Genomic DNA, 16,864 nt, shown 5'->3' with positions numbered 1-16,864 from the left:
AAAGGTGCATCAATCTTACTTATTTTTTAAAAGAACCAGCTCTTGGCTTCATTGATTTTCTGTATTGTTTTTTTAGTCTCAACATCATTAATTTCTTCTCTGATCTTTATTATTTCCCTCCTTTTACTTCTTCGGAGCTTTTCTTACTGTTCTCGTTCTAGTTCATTTAGTTGTTGTGTTAGATTGTTTAGTAGAGGTTTTTCTTGTTTCTGGAGGTAGGCCTGTACTGCTATGAATTTTCCTCTCAGAACTGCTTTCGCTGTGTCCCATAGATTTTGGGTTGTTTTCTGCTCATTTTCATTTTTTTTCCAAGAAATGTTTGATTTCTTCCCTTTCTCATTGGTAACCCATTCACTGTTTAATAACATGCTATTTAGCCTCCACGCGTTTGAATATTTTTGAGTTTTTTTATAGTGGTTGATTTCTAGTTTCATGGCATTGTGATTTGAGAAGATGCTTGATAAAATTTCAATCTTCTTGAATTACCTTGTGCCCTAACATGTGGCCTATTTTTGAGAATGCTCCATGTGCACTTGAGAAGAATGTGTATTCTACTGCTTTGGGATGAAATGTTCTGTAAATATCAATTAAATCTATTAGATTTAGTGTGTCATTTAAAGGCTCTGTTTCCCTGTTGATTTTTTTGTCTTGAATGATCCACTGATGACACAGGGGTATTAAAGTCCCCCAATGTGTTGCTGTCGATCTCTCCCTTAAAGTCCACTAAGAAATTTTTTATGTATTTAGGTGCTCCTATAATGGGTGCATATATATTTATCAGGGTTATTTCCTCCTGTTGGATTGATCCCCTTAGTATTATGTAGTGGCCATCTTTGTCTCTTGATGCAGTCTTTATTTTGAAGTCAATTTTGTCAGAAACAAGTATTTACTTCAGATTTTTTTTCATTTCCATTTGCATGGAATATTTTATTCCAACCCTTCACTTTTAGCCTGTGTGAATCTTTTCCTCTCAGGTGGGTCTCTGGTAGACAGCATATATTTGGGTCCTGTTTTCATATTCATTCAGCTACCCTATATTTTTTGATTGGACCATTTATTCTGTTTACATTTAAGGTTAATATTGATATATACTTATTTAATGCCATTTTCCCCCTTTATGCTGATGTACCTTTCTCTCACTATTTCTTCTTTTTCTTAGAGCAGTCCTTTTAGCATTTCTTCCAATGCTGGTTTCGTGGTACTGAACTCCTTTAGAAAATTACAGGCCAATATCCCTGATGAACATAGATGCTAAAATCCTCAACAAAATACTAGCAAACTGGATCCAGCAATACATTAAAAAGATCATACACCACGACCAAGAGGGATTTATGCCGGGGATGCAAGGTTAGTACAACAGCTACAAATCAATAAACGTGATACATCACATAAACAAAATGAAGGACAAAAATCATATGATCATATCAATAGATGCAGAAAAAGCATTCAACAAAATTCAGCACCCATTTCTGATAAAAAACTCTCAGCAAAGTGGGAATAGAGGGATCATACCTCAACATAATAAAGACCATATACAACAAACCTACAGCCAACATCATCCTCAATGGGCAAAAACTAAAACCATTTCCCTTAAAAACAGGAACAAGACAGGGATGTCCTCTTTTGCCACTCTTATTCAACATATTACTGGAAGTCCTAGCCACAGCCATCAGATAGGAAGAAGATATAAAAGACATCAAAATTGGAAAGGAAGAAATAAAACTCTCATTATTTGCAGATGACATGATATTATACATAGAAAATCCTAAACCCTCCATCAAAGTACTACTAGATTTGATAAATGAATTTGACAAGGTAGCTGGATACAAAATCAATATCCGGAAACCGATGGCATTCTTATACACCAACATTGAGCTTTCACAGAGAGAGACTAAAAAAACAATACCACTTACCATTGCTACTAAAAAAATAAGATACCTAGGAATAAACTTAACCAAGGATGTAAAAGACCTGTACTTGGAAAACTACAGATCACTGAAAAAAGAATTAAAGGAAGATATAAACAAGTGGGAGAATATATGATGCTCATGGATTGGAATAATTAATATTAAAATGTCCATACTACCCAAAGCAATTTATAGATTCAATGCAATTCCAATTAAAATACCAACAGCATATTTCACTGAGCTAGAACAAATATTCCAAAAATTTATATGGGACCAAAAATGACCCCGAATAGCCACAGCAATCTTTCTTCTTGAGAAAGAAGAACAGAGTGGGAGGGATCACTTTACCAGATATCAAACTGTACTACAAAGTCATTGTAATCAAAACAGCCTGGTATTGGTAGAACACCAGACATATAGATCAATGGAACAGAACAGAGACCCCAGAAATAGACCCATGCCATTATAGTCAGTTAATATTTGACAAAGGAAGCAAGAGCATCCAATGGAGTAAAGACAGTCTCTTCCATAAATGGTGCTGGTAAAATTGGACAGGTACTTGCAAAAAAATGAAACTAGATCACCAACTTACTCCATACAGAACAATAAATTCAAAATGGATGTAATACTTAAATATAAGTCATGAAACCATAAAAATATTGAAAGAAAACATAGGCAGTGAAGTCACAGAAATCTTACCTAGCGGAATTTTCACTGATACCTCTCCTAGGGCAAGAGAAACAAAAGAAAATATAAACAAATGGGACTACATCAAATTAAAAAGCTTCTCCTCAGCAAAAGAAAACCGCCTCAAAATACAAAGGAACCCCACGGTCTGGGAGAACATATTTGCCAAGGTTACATCTGATAAGGGGCTAATTTCCAAAGTGTACAAAGAACTCATACAACCTAACAAGAGGAAGACAAATGATACAATTAAAAAATGGGCAAATGTCTACCCTGAATAGACACTTCTCCAAAGAGGACATACAGATGGCCAAGAGATGTGTAAGAAAATGCTCACTGTTGCTAATCATCAGAGAGATGCAAATTAAAACCACAATGAGGTATCACTTCACACCTGTCAGAATGGCTACCATCAACAAGTCAACAAATGTCATGTGCTGGTGAGGATGTGGAAAAAAGGGAACCCTGGTACACTGCTAGTGGGAATGCAGACTGATGCATCCATTATTGAAAACAGCATGGAGGTTTCTCAAAAAATTAAAAATGGAGCTGCCTTTTAACCTAGTGATTCCACTTCTTGGAATATCCTCAAAATCCTGAAACACTAATCAGAAAGAATATTTTCACCCCTATGTTCATAGCAGCACAGTTTACAATAGCTAAGATCTCGAAACAGGCCAAGTGCCCATCAGTAGCTGAGTGGATAAAAAAAGTTGTAGGACATTTACACCATGGAATACTATGCAGCTATAAAGAAGAATAATCTTGTACGGTTTGGGACAGTATGGATGGCCCTGGATAGTATTATGCTAAGTGAAATAAGCCCATCAGCGAAAGACAAACATCAGATGATCTCACTTATATGCGGAATCTAAAAAACTTAATAAAGTGACGGACAGAAATGATTCAAGGACAAGGAAATGTGGATCAGACTGAGGAATCTCAGAGGGATGGAGGGGGGCGAGTGGGTGGAGGGGGAGAGATTAACCAAAGATCTTATATGCATATATGCACAACCCATGGACACAGACAATGGTGTGGTGAGCAACCGGGGAGGGCGTGAGGCAGGGTAGAATAGGTCAATGGGGAGAAAAGGGGACGTCTGTAACATTTTGAACAAAAATTAAAAAAAAAAAAGAATTCGTACATAAACTTAAGCCACAAACTGTAAATGCTTCCTATAGGTGCTCTTATGAAACAGACATGTTTTCTTAGATTTTGTGAAGTTCAGTTGTTTCTATTTTAAATATTTAGATTTAGGTTTCTAGCATATTCAAAGGTGTTGTGATGCTATAAAGTTGCGTGAGTTCTGTATAATTAATATTTTTAAAAGATCCATTGTGCAATTAATTTTTCATGCATTATGGGTGTTTATCTGTGGTTTTATGTGATATTTAGAATTCGAAGTAGACTTTTTAAATTCTAGAGTAGTCATAGGCTTTTATTTTTATTGCATGTGTTATACACATTCATTGTCGAAAAATTTAGGAAATTATAGATTTTAAATGAAGATTTAAAAGTTGTTGGTTTTATTTCAGGTGATATCAGTAAGTTTTTCTTCATAACTTACTAATTCTGTTTAAATGCTCTATAACATTTGGAAGTGGTGCACTTTAAAATTGCAGAAATATTCTTTTCTTTATATATTATAAATTATACATGTAAAAAATTTTATACAGTGGATCTTGACTTATTTATTATGCATACTGTTTGTTTTTATAGCTGTATGATTGGACAAATTCATGTAATAGTATAGTTTGATTAGCTGATACTGTAATACAGAGCATAGTACATATCTCCACCAGGAGAGTAACCTCCCCTCAGTGAAATATCAAGTCTTGGTGAAAGACCTTTTTAGGTTAAAAAAAAAAAAATCTATCTAAATTTCTTCCAAATGTTCTCTTAGAATGAACAACCAAGATATTTAATTATTTCCAAGAATTCTCATAACCAACTCTTGCCTTTTCCATATTCTAAATATTCTCACTTAAAATCACTTTAACTGTCCCTTTTTAAGTGATTAATTATATTTAATCATCCACACTTAAATAGGAACTATTCAACTAAGTATAAAACTTTTTTGTCAAGTGAAAAAACTCACATTTCATTAGGTTTCAGATAGTCAAATTGATATAATAAAAAAACTATTTTAATAGATAGTCTAGAAATATTTGCACTTTCTCCTTTGTCCTGGAGCCTTATATTTATCACTTATTCATTGATTTACCTCATAAAATGTTATTCTCTTTGAAATGCAGTTAAAATAATTTTCATTCCTTTTGTCTCAATACTTGGAAAAACATTAGGTAACAAAATGGTGTTTTCATTAGATACTCAGAGAAAATTTTGAATAATACTACTTTTAACAATACCACTTTAAAATAATAGTCTAGTGCTAAGAAAAACAAATGAAGAAAGCTGTGTAAGATGAAAAATGTGGAGATTTACAATACAAGGTCATTCACAATGGTCACTTTTAAATTTTTGTTTTTGCTTTGCTATTTGTAACTGTAATGTTAAAAAAGAATGCACAGGTTTTTGTGTGAATACATTAGAATGAATATTATAGAGCATCTTCAGCTGGAATACATGCAGATACTACAACTGGTTGTATTTGAAGTATTTTCAGTGCATAGAATGTGTGTAATCTGTATTAAGTGAATACCTATAAATAAAGTTGTTTCTGCATTGCAATAACATATCTTCTGATATTTTTTGAAGTGCTTTTTGCCAATAGGGGTTACCAACTTCATTAACATCATCAAGGAATATAAAATAATTTTTAGCACATTAACATCCTACAGTTTCAAGGTATAAATAATTATTTGTGCTGTATTTACCAGAACTTCGTATATTGGCATTCCTGTAGACACATTGGGAAGTAACTAGTCTTTTTGAATTAACCCAAAACAATGAAGTAAATAGAAGTGACTCATGTTTACCTAAGTTTTCATTTTGTGCATTTTATTGTACTCAAATTGTTTGTACCTTGGTTATATGCTGTCATTTATCAACCACTGTTTTTCATAGAATATGCTAGATAATGGAGTTTACCATGAGTTCAAATGAGATTAGTTAAATATTTCTCAAACTCCTACTATGAGCAAAGCAATGTGGAAAGTGACTGTAGTTATAGTGAGGGAGTAATTATAGGTGGGGAACATGTGAGACAATCAAGGTTCTCCCCTGTCTGCTATTAGTGTAAAAAGCCTCACACCCCAGGAATTTAACTGAAAGATTTTTAAAAGTTGTTTCAAAAAAATATTTTACTTTCTCCAATGCAGAAATTCCATGAGTTTACCAGGTTTAAAAAACATTGAAAGAAAAAATAAGAGCACATAAAAGTAAACAAATACAAAACCCTCATTTTTTATCATAATAATTAGGATTGTGTGTGTGTGTGTGTATGTGTGTGTGTGTGTGTGTGTGTGTGTGTGTGTATTGCTACTAATTTACCTCCTAAGTATGAATTAGGTACTCATTCTAAATTTCTGGAAATCTGAACTGGGCAAGGATGTACCTAACCTAGTTCAGGAAGCATCTTAAAGTCATCAACACTCTCTTCTTTACTCATTCACACCCAAGTAGCAACCAAATCCTGTTAACCTTGCCTCTAAAAGACCTCTGACAATTGTCCCTTTGCCACTTTCTCATTCAGCTCTTCACCATGACTTACCTGTTCCACTATTGATAGGTAATCTTACTTTCTACTTTTATTTGTCCAACCCATTTTGTACCCCATATCCAGAATATTTCTAAATCACAGATCTCATCAAATGAAGCCTGTGACAGAAAAACATCCCAATGTTACCCCATTGCATGTGGACTGAAATATTTATTACTATATTTTTCAAGGGATTTTGCAATTTTAACCAGGTCAACTTGTTCATCTCTATATCCCACTACACCATACATCCCACATTCTTTTCATGCCCACTACTCCTTGTACCTGGGCCATGCCATGATATTTGATACTTCCATAAAGCTGAAAATTTACCAGAATTACAGTGAGCACTTCCTTTGTTTAAGACATTGTTGTGAGCCATGGTCAGTTAAGTAGAAGTGCAATTGCAGAGATAAGGCACGAAAAAAGACATTTTTAATGAAAAGATGTTACCTATGATTCTATTAGAAATAAAAGAAACTTGGTTGGTATCCTTTTTTTAAAAAAAATATCTTTCTTATGTATTAACATTAACCTTATATAATGCTTGTAAAATTAAAAACCTCAAGTAAATGACTAGGCCATATAACATTTTCAACATTAGTTTCTGGAAATAGTTTCCAGAAAATTGATACTACATCATTTTTAGAATTAATAGTAGGAAACATTTTAAGCATTTGCCTCAGATGTTTTGATTCTTATTATATTTCCTATCTATGATTTGCACTTGAAATAGGAATAAAAACAATCAAAAGAAAACTTGATCCATTTGTTGGTCTTAATATAGTCCAAATATAGATGAGAGCACATACTTTTGACAAACATTTTTAGCAAAAGAAACATCTCAGTGTGACATTTCTTCAAATAAAAAAAAATATGGCAAGAAAAACATGTTCTGGTCTTCAATCCAAGAACATTTTCAATAATGAATTATAACAAACAAATATGGATTCCTCAGGTTAAAATGTGCTTGCATGTACATAAATACTGTCCCTTAAGTACTGAGATGATGTGATCATCCTAAACACTAGAAATCATTTTATCCCTTTCCCCCACGCTGAAAATCAAAGATATCAATTTTGTGAAAACAGGAACAGATGGAGAAATCCATGGGATATCAAATATAGACAATGTCCAAATTATAACATGGTAAAGTTACTCTGAAAATTTAGAAAAACCACATATCCCTTCTCAAAACTGTGTGCTTTGTGTGCGTGTGTGTGTGTGTGTGTGTGTGTGTGTGTGAAAGAGAGAGAGAGAGAGAGAGAGAGAGAGAGAGGGAGAGAGAGAGAGAGAGAGAGAGAGAGAGAGAGAGAGAGAGAGAGGAATTTTTAAGAATGTACTTCTTGGCACACATACTGAAAGCAAATATACCACCTTCTACCTAGAAATAGATAAGATAAAAATGAACCACAAAGTTCTGAAAGTAGCTCTTTTTTTTCTTTTGTCCTTATTATGACAGAAAAAGTCTTTCTGAGTTATATACAGGAAACATCCTTGAAGATTGGGGCTTTATTTTGGTTAGTTTCTCTTTCATATCTTTGCTAAACAGTCTTTTTCTTATGTTTAAATCTGTTTTATTTCACTAGCTTAACTAAGAAATAGTGTATTATTATATATTAGTTAAAATCATTGATAGGCAAAATATGAACACATACATGCAAGCCTATATACGTTGAACTATTTAGGAAATGTGTTGACTAAGAAACTAAAGTTGTATTTGTAAGTTAATTGCCCATGATATTATGATGTAAATAACTCCCTTGTTTGGTAAAAAATGTACTAGAAATGCATAAACATATAAAGATATCTGCATATAGTGTACAAAAATGTTACATTTGTTTATAGAAGCCAAATATTTACATGATTTATATTCTTTCTATAATTTCTGATGTCACCTTCTGCAACTGTGTTTCATTCACATGTTGGCACCTTTTCGAAAGAGGTGAGTGGATATGTCACCCAATCTGTCTCTGAGCCCAGGTGGATGGCCACCAAGTGCAGACCTTAAGGTTCTTTGCCTTCTGGAGGGTCCACAACCTCCCTCCCAGTCAAGCTGAGCCATGTCTCTTCTCAGTGTGCTTGCCCTAACAGCCTCATTGCTTCTCTGCTAGAAATGGAAACCAAATACCCACAGGAGCACAACTGCTGGAAGGAAGGGAGGAATGAAGAGCCTGGGCTTGTGAGAGTTTGCTTGTTTTTTGCTAGGCAGTTTGGGCTTGACTTATGAAGTGTAGGGGACACCTATCACTTCTTGGCCTTTTGGCTAAGATCAAATGCTAAAAAGTCTTATATCTGGATGCTGGAATGCCAACATTACTACAAAACATTTCTATGTAACCAGATGATAGTTTATAAAAAATCATTACTTATTTCACCTCTTTTTGTAAAGGGAATGAATGAACATTATAACGAGTAGGTAAATAATGCTTATTTAACTCAATTATAATTACTGAGAATTTTCCGACCATTTCAGATAAAATGAAAGGAACTATTAACATTCTTAGTTTTTCTTCAGTGAATATACTTTGGGAATACGGGGACATTATAAAGGGGTAATAAGTTGGAAATTGGATATAAAGACATGGCTAAGGACTCAATAGCATGAAATCCTTGCAAGAGTAGTACATTGCCACATTTATAGAGAACAAACTTTCCCCTCATATTTGTATTTTTAAATATTTTTTAAGTGCATCTACCAAGTAAGTTGGAGGATTACTATTCATAAAATTTACCTTTTTTGCTCTTTTTTAATCTCATAAAACAAAGGAGCATTTTTTACTATGATTTATTTCTTAGAAACAATCTTATGTGTAATGAATCTAACTTGAAAAGTACCAGAGCTATACGCCAAATCTGCCTCAACTCTATTCCTACCATGACAGTCTTTGTGCTTGTGTGTGAAATTTCAAATTTCATGGTGCATTTTTATTTTCGTGGAGAAAATTTCAAATCCCTTTTCATGAAAAAACTCTGGAAATAGCCATCAACATTCCTCTCTTTTTTAGGTTGGTGTGGCATGTGAAATGCTGTAGAACCTTAGGTTGACTATCATATATGGGCATGGGAAGTATTGGACACACTGAGAGAGCCTGTTCTCTTAACACATGAAGGAAACATATTGTAGGTCAGTACTCCATATGCTCTGGGTAACTTTTGTGGCCTCAGGTTTACATAAGGACAAGTTTCTTGTGTCTTATCTGTGTCAATCCAATACGAGAAAAAAGCCTCAATTGCTTAGACACTTTGCTTAGAACACATTGCTTAGAACAATGTGGCCACCTTTATCCTGGGAAACAGGTCTCTGAACATTCTGTCTTTATAATACATTTTTACAAGTCTTTCTTAGTAATATCACTCTTGGATGTGCTACAGTCAAATTACCCGAACTCTCATATTCCCCAAGCAATGAACACCACACTGATTACAACGTCAGTATGCACTGTGTGAAGAGTAAAGTTTATTTACTCACATAACCTGCTATTCTGAAATTACATTTTTCTCATTGAAGGAAGTATAGTTTGCATAGCTAAAGCATTGAGATGATTGAATCTTATGAAAAGAGATTGAGACACAGGGAGCAAGTACTAGTGCTGGAAAAACACCACCACAAAAGCCTAACAGGAAAACAGAAAATATGGTAGCAGACAAAGGGTTAAACCCATGATTTCTCTCTAACATTGCCTCAATTTAATCAACTTATATCTTTCTTAATTTGCCTGTCTCTATTAATAACTATTATTGGCCCTTATACAAGTGATCATTTCTAATGGTATTCATCCCCCAAACTTTGACATTTTCTCTTTCCCTCAGCAAAAACATCAAACAGTCATACATATTATATATTCCCCCGAGGTTTCCCATTGCCAAAGGAACCTAACAATCCAGAAATATCTCCATATAGGTTCAATTTCCATAAATAAATAAATAAATAAATAAACACATGCACATATAATGTATACATATGCATACTGTATATAATGTATACATATGCATAAAATGTATACATATACACACATACATGCATGCATATATTCTAAAACAAAGTTAACAGAACTTAAATTTAAATCCCAATTTAACAAGAAAACTAAGAAGAGAAAGATTATGTTCTAATGATAACATTTTTATTTTAGATTTGGCTAAACATTTTATTTTAATTTTTGAAAATGCTTTGTGCTCTACTGGTTCTATTATACTGACCAATCCAGTACCCAGAATCATAGTATTTCCTATAATCTTTAGGAGAAAAATTGTTATATCTGTGATATGCATTTATTTTAGAGATAGAATGGAACCTTAGAGATCATGTGGTATCCAAGTGTGTCTGTATTATTTGGTAGATGATGGAACCAAGACCAGAGAGAGAACCTACCTTTATTGAGCACCTATTTTATGTCAGGCAGTATGCTGGGCATGTTACACAAGGTAGTCCTTTATCTCAGAAAGGTTACACAGTAAGTGGCAGAGAAAGGATCTATAGCTAGATCTAATTAACTCTCAAGTTCTTCCTCCTCCACAACTCATCTCATGTCTGGTAAAGCCATGGCTTCCGCATCCCTGATTTGAAGTTCGGAGACCCTTTTACCACTTTTCTATTAAATTTCTCCTCTGCTCTGCAAATCAGCACCCAGTTTAAGTAGATTTCCCCAACTCTCTTTGCCTCTTCCTAGACTAACTCTCATGCATTTAAGCTCAGGCAGATGATCTTTTAGATTATTTTTGTTATTAGATTTTCATAAGGTTGGCAAGCACTGTGTTCATTCCAGAAGTTATTACTATTAGCAGATATGTGCCTTGGGACATAATTTCCTGTGAACAGGTCAGTTGGAAAGATGTAAATATCATACATAGACAATGAAGCCACTCTTCTTCCATCTAGCTCCACTCTCAATATATGAACCCCAGAACAAACTTTGAAAATAATGGCTCTTCAAAAAGTATTTAATCAAATTGAACTTTGTGCAATTTGTTTATGTTGAAAGTCTTCCTCCTCTTTCCATTCTTCCTTTGCAATATTTAAAACATTGTACAGTTCTAATGTCCTGACATTTGGTTAGCTACAAGATGAGTTTGAAATAGAAGGGTATATATGTGTATCACCAAATATAAATGTAAATTCTACATTAATTTACAATAAAAAGAAACATTCAAATATGTTCAGTAAAGATATGAATTTCTAATTAATCTGATGAGACATATTGGTAATATCCAGAAATATGTATCAAATATGCACTGCCAGGTATCTATTTAAAAGTATTAAGGTAACTAACTCAAGTACAACATTAATTTTTACTTTAGTCATTTATATTTACTATGGATTACATAGAAGAAATTGTAAGAATATTGAAAAGAATATTTCAATATTCTTTCAAAACATTGAAAGAATATTTTATATCTGGGTTATGCTCTTAATTTATCCAATTCATACATAGCTATAGGAACATTAATTATTAATAGTGCCCAATGTTATACAATACATTTGGTTCCAAATGGGAAAGGTTCAACCCTTATCTAGAAAGCTGCATTAACTCCTTAGGACCACTTAGAGAACATATATATGATGTCTGTGCTACATTAAGTCATGAAAATAAGTATTGGGAAAAAAGAAAGAAAAGAGGAAAGGAGAGTTCAAGGAAAATGTTGAAAATACCTGCTAGGTGCCAGAAATAGTGATAGGCACACTGGCAAGCAAGATATAGTGTGATGTGATTGGGCATAAGAGTTGGTTTCAAATCTGGATTTTCAAGTTTCAGCTGTATGGTTTTTAACCTCTTTGAGCCTCAGTATCTTCACCTTTCCAGTGATATCAAGATGTCCACTAAACAGGATTGTGAGGATTCAATGAGATAATGTATAAAAATTTGCACAGCACAGTGTATTGCATAAAGTAGATAATAAATATAAGTCCCGCTTAACATTGATGAACTCACCTAATTTTCTGAATAACACAATGAGCTAGATATTATTGGTATTATACCCATTCTATAGATTTAAAAACAGGGGATCTCAGAGAGCTTCCAAAATTTGCCCAAGCTCAATTTAACCAATTTAAGTGCTCTTTCCCCTACACCTAAGCTGTTTAAGATAAACAGTCTAGGCAACCCTCTTTTTATTAACTGCTTAATTAAAGCTGACCCACAAAGTAGTCTTGCCTTTTGAACCCTATTATTGTGTGTACTTTATAGGCACTTGAATAGAAGTACTGGTTGTGGCTCTGTGCAGTAATGTTAACTTTAAAATCCTTTCCGTTGCAATTGGATAGATTTTTAAATATAGCTGGTGGAAATAAAGTTTTGGTTCTAATGACTGTGAAAACAATTGACAAGATTGACTTAGTGTTAGAATCATAAAATGTCAGATGAAGATGAGACTCAGAGTGTGAGAGTGATTTGCCGTAGGTCATAAAGTTAGATTTTACAAGCATTAGGTGATGAGTATTACTCTGTTGACTTTCACATCAGGATTCTTACCACTACATACACAACTTATTTAGTTGGCGATAACTTTGTATACTGAATAACAACTGAATGTGATGTTGAACAGTATTAAAATAGAGGGGAAAAGTGAAGCTAACAAAAACAAAACTGTTGTAGGAATCAGACTATGGTTGAGGTTTAGCTTTCCTAACAAATAAATCTAATTTGACCTTGGAAGATCCCGTCCTCTCTGAGATTCCATTTCTTCATGTGTAAAATGGAGAGAATAGTTTATTTAGAACCTTAAATGAGATGATTTTTCAAAAAACATTTGAAAAATGAGAGCTCCGCATAAACAAAAATCATTATCAATACTATGTAACTAAACAAGCCTTTAAACTGCTCTGCAATCAAGTTTCTTCCTTCACAAGATGCTACAAATGATGGGCTCTTGATTACAAATTCCCTATTAATATTTCATATAAGTGCCCAAAATGGCCATCTCGTGATTATATGGGGGAGACTGGGAGACTCCTATGTTTCTGAAATGCAATTTCTAATTCATGAACCAAATTATATCAAGTTTTTCTTAGAAAAGCTTGTAAGCATATGGAATCAAATTCCTAAAATGAATAGGTTTTGTATGGCGCTTAGTTAAGGAAGCTGAGACAGTTTTCAGTGGCAATTAAGGGCCATCTTAGAAATGATAGAGCTATCAAAAGAAGAAGAAAGGGGAGGAGGAGGAGGAGAGTAAGAAGAAGAAGAAAAGAGAAAAAGAAAAAGGAGGAGGAGGAGGAGGAGGAGGAGGAGGAAACTGGTACTGTGTGCCCACTCTGTGTTAGCCACAGAGGCTGTAGGAAAAGGATGACCTTCTGAATCAGGCAACATGAGTTCCAACTCTTATCTTTGGTCTTTAGCTGTTGGATCTGGCATAAAACTTTTTAATGTTTCTGGGTCTCAGGATCTTTATTCTTAAAAATGGCAAAAAAATGATGTCAAACTCAGAGTTGTTGTAATATTAAATGAGATAACCTATAAAATGTGACTGGCATATAACAGTCACCTATTAAGCACTAGTGCCCTTTATCAATTGTCTCAACTAATCCACCCAACTACCCAGTGAATAAGATATTATTAGCATTATCTCCATGTCACAAACTAAATTGGGAGACTGAGTCTCAGAGTTTCAGTGATTTGCTTAAATTAAGGCAACTGTCTGGAATTTCATCAAGATTGGCCTACCTCTCACTTGCAAGTCCTTTCCTATCCACCATTCTGCCTCTGGCATAAAACCCAATATGCCTCTGTGCAGAGGTAGTTTATAAACTAAAAAATTCAAGTTATTATACCTGACATTAAATAAATACTTACCTTTTCCACAGTTTTTTCCTTAAGAATATGGAGATATGATATGAGTAGAACTCTTTTTTAAACTATGAATAAATGACTTTAGGGGGAAAGTTTATAATATAATAAGTATCTGACTTAATATGTGATTTTAATATTGACCATATTGCTCTATTTTCTCCGTGGACATGAATGGTTATCTTACAAAGGATAGTTAATTAAAATATGTATACAGAGATAAAACATTAAAACAAAATTTTAATAGAGCCTAGTTTCAACATAATTAGAATTCATATGCTATAGAAAACAAATTGCCTAAAAAATATGAAACTTTAAATTATATCATATATTGTCTAGAATCTGTTAAATAACTTTTCAATTAAAATCTTATATTTCCATAACACCTGCAATGCTATTTAAGTTCATTTTATTGAATTTATTGAGATGACATTGGTTAAAAAATTACATAGGTATCAAGTGTACAACTCTACAATACATCATCTGTATATTGCATCATGTGTTCACCACACAAAGGCAAGCCTCCTTCTTTCGCCATTTATCCCCCTTTTACCCTCTTGTACTGCTCCCAACCCCCCTCCCTCTGGCACTCACCATACTGTTGTCTATGGATGATTGTTTATTTATTTATTCATTTATTTATTTAGCTTAATCCTTTCACCTTTTCACCCATCAAACCTAATTATACATCCATACAATTTTTTTAAATATCTTTATTGATTTCAGAGAGAGGAAGGGAGAGGAAGAGAGATAGAAATATCAATGATGAGAGAGTCATTGATCGGCTGCAGCCGGCAACCCGGGCATGTGCCCTGACTGGGAATCGAACCCCAATTGCCTGGATCCTAGGCCGATGCTCAACCACTGAGCCATGCCAGGCCGGGCCATCCATACAATTTTAAATAAATAATTTTTCAGTTTAAGAGCATGATTTTATTTGTACTTTATTTATTTTTTTCTGATTATAAAAGTTTATGATAGAAAATTTAGAAAATAAAGAAAAAGCACAGTGGTGGAAGTAAGAATCACTTTATAATCCTGCCATTCAAAATCAACTTCTTTTAGCATTTTGATAAAGTCCGCATATTTTTCTAAGCAAAAACTTACATATTTAAAAAAAAAAAAAACTTGTATGATATTCAAAATGACAGAATTCTTACCATACTGTGACTTTATAAAATACTCAATTAAGAACTGAAACACATTATTTAGGCCCATAAGATGTATATCCCTGAAAATAAGTGCCTAAAATACATGGCAGTATAGGAATAATTGTCATTTTGAGTTTAAAGAGAGAAACCACTATGGATCAGAGTAAAATGAAAGAAGACTCATGCAGAAAATTGAACATGATTTGGTTCTTATAGTAAGATTTGGAAAAATGGAGAGGAAGGAAAAGTCCCAATTGGTAGGAAAGAAATAAGCTAAATCACATGTCATATTTTTAGAATAGAGTTTTCAGCTACCTTTGAGATAAATTTCAGAAGATATATTGTGGTTATATTATGGACAACTTTGTGGAGGCAATAAATAACAGATTAAAAGAGTTATTTTTACAACACCATTTCTTGAGTATATCCTTCTCAAATAGGAAAATTCCATTTACCATCTACACTTCCTCAATTCCCATTCACTCCTCAAAACACTGTAATCTTGTCTCTACCTGTATCTGTTCACTATATTGGAGTATAAAACATATAATCTTTGAGTAGAAAAATATTATTAAAAATATTTGAAACAACTAATTAAGAAATTAAGGATCATAATGGAAAATGGAAGTCAAGTTTAAAGTAGAGAAATCAGCCAGGAGAATATTGTGTTAAAATCAAAATAAGAGATAAGGGCCAAGGCTAGGATTGTAGAAGTGGGAATTGAAAATCAGGCCTGATGGAGGCATGGTGAGGTCAAAGTGAATAACATTTCTAACATGATTCTAAAATCTAAGGCAGTTAATTGGAGTCTGAACTAAGATAATTAGGAGCACAAGTTCTGTAAAAATTGGAATTTGAGGAGATGCAAATAAATTTGTATGTGTTTTCCATGTAAAGATGGAGACACTCTGTTTCCTTTTATCTGTGGAAAAAATATAAGTGAGAATATGGGTGCATGGATTAAATATTTTGAAATGAATAGAGGATGTATGAAAGTATTACATCATAATTAGGTATTTAGCACAATTTTACATATGATGCAATACATTCAATAGTTCAAGTCAACAGTACAGTACGTGTTTATATTTCTTTACTGTATAGTGTAGTGGAAACTAGCCAACTATAATTGATAAATTAGTGAGCAAAGAGTTCTTCAACTGTCATACAAGTTAGGTATTGCATTTCCCCAAAATAATTTATACTTGTTGGTCATTGACTCTTTTCTGACTATAAAATAGCATGCATTAATTGTAGAGAATTTGGAAAATACAGATGAATAGATAAATAAAATAAGAAAAATAAAAATTACCTACATTCCCACCAACTCAGTGATAATAAATTTTGTTTTTTAGTTCATTTTTTTTCAGTATTTTTCTATGCATATACTCTGGTGATTCTTTTGTTTTTCTATAATAGGAGTTTCCATTTTCCAATTTTATTAAGTATTCATCTGAAACAAAATTTTGATGGCTATATAATATTGCATTTATAGATATTTCATAATATGTTTAGTTGCCTAATATTGTTGAGTGTTTCAATTTTATGCTATTACAAACAATGCTATAATGAACTTTACTGAACATAAATCTTTCTGTGCACTGACCGAACAGGCAACATTATAATTCACAGAGAAACACTGGAGAAGATTACATTAAAATCAGTAATAATCTTAGA

The 16,864-nt window shown here is 33.2% G+C and overlaps 1 protein-coding gene across 9 annotated transcripts in view; it reads left to right on the top strand.

The window, feature by feature from the left end:
* The window catches only part of PCDH11X (protocadherin 11 X-linked), a 674,530-nt gene that overhangs the window by 100,332 nt on the left and 557,334 nt on the right, over positions 1-16,864 (top strand). The window contains exon 5 of one of the 9 annotated variants that reach the window (XR_013998050.1): positions 1,160-1,224. The exons of 7 other annotated variants lie outside the window; for them this stretch is intronic. Coding sequence is in view for 1 of the 2 variants with exons in the window: in XM_081126097.1 (XP_080982223.1) it covers positions 1,160-1,255 (96 nt within the window). In the remaining variant the exon portion in view is untranslated. Of the gene's footprint in view, positions 1-1,159; positions 5,281-16,864 lie in introns of those variants that run through there. One more of the 9 variants, XM_081126097.1, reaches the window with a different exon arrangement.

This window comes from Miniopterus schreibersii (genome assembly GCF_964146895.1).
Source record: "Miniopterus schreibersii genome assembly, chromosome: X".
NCBI classification, from domain to species: Eukaryota; Metazoa; Chordata; class Mammalia; order Chiroptera; family Miniopteridae; genus Miniopterus; species Miniopterus schreibersii.
This window is presented reverse-complemented; position numbering and strand designations above follow the sequence as displayed.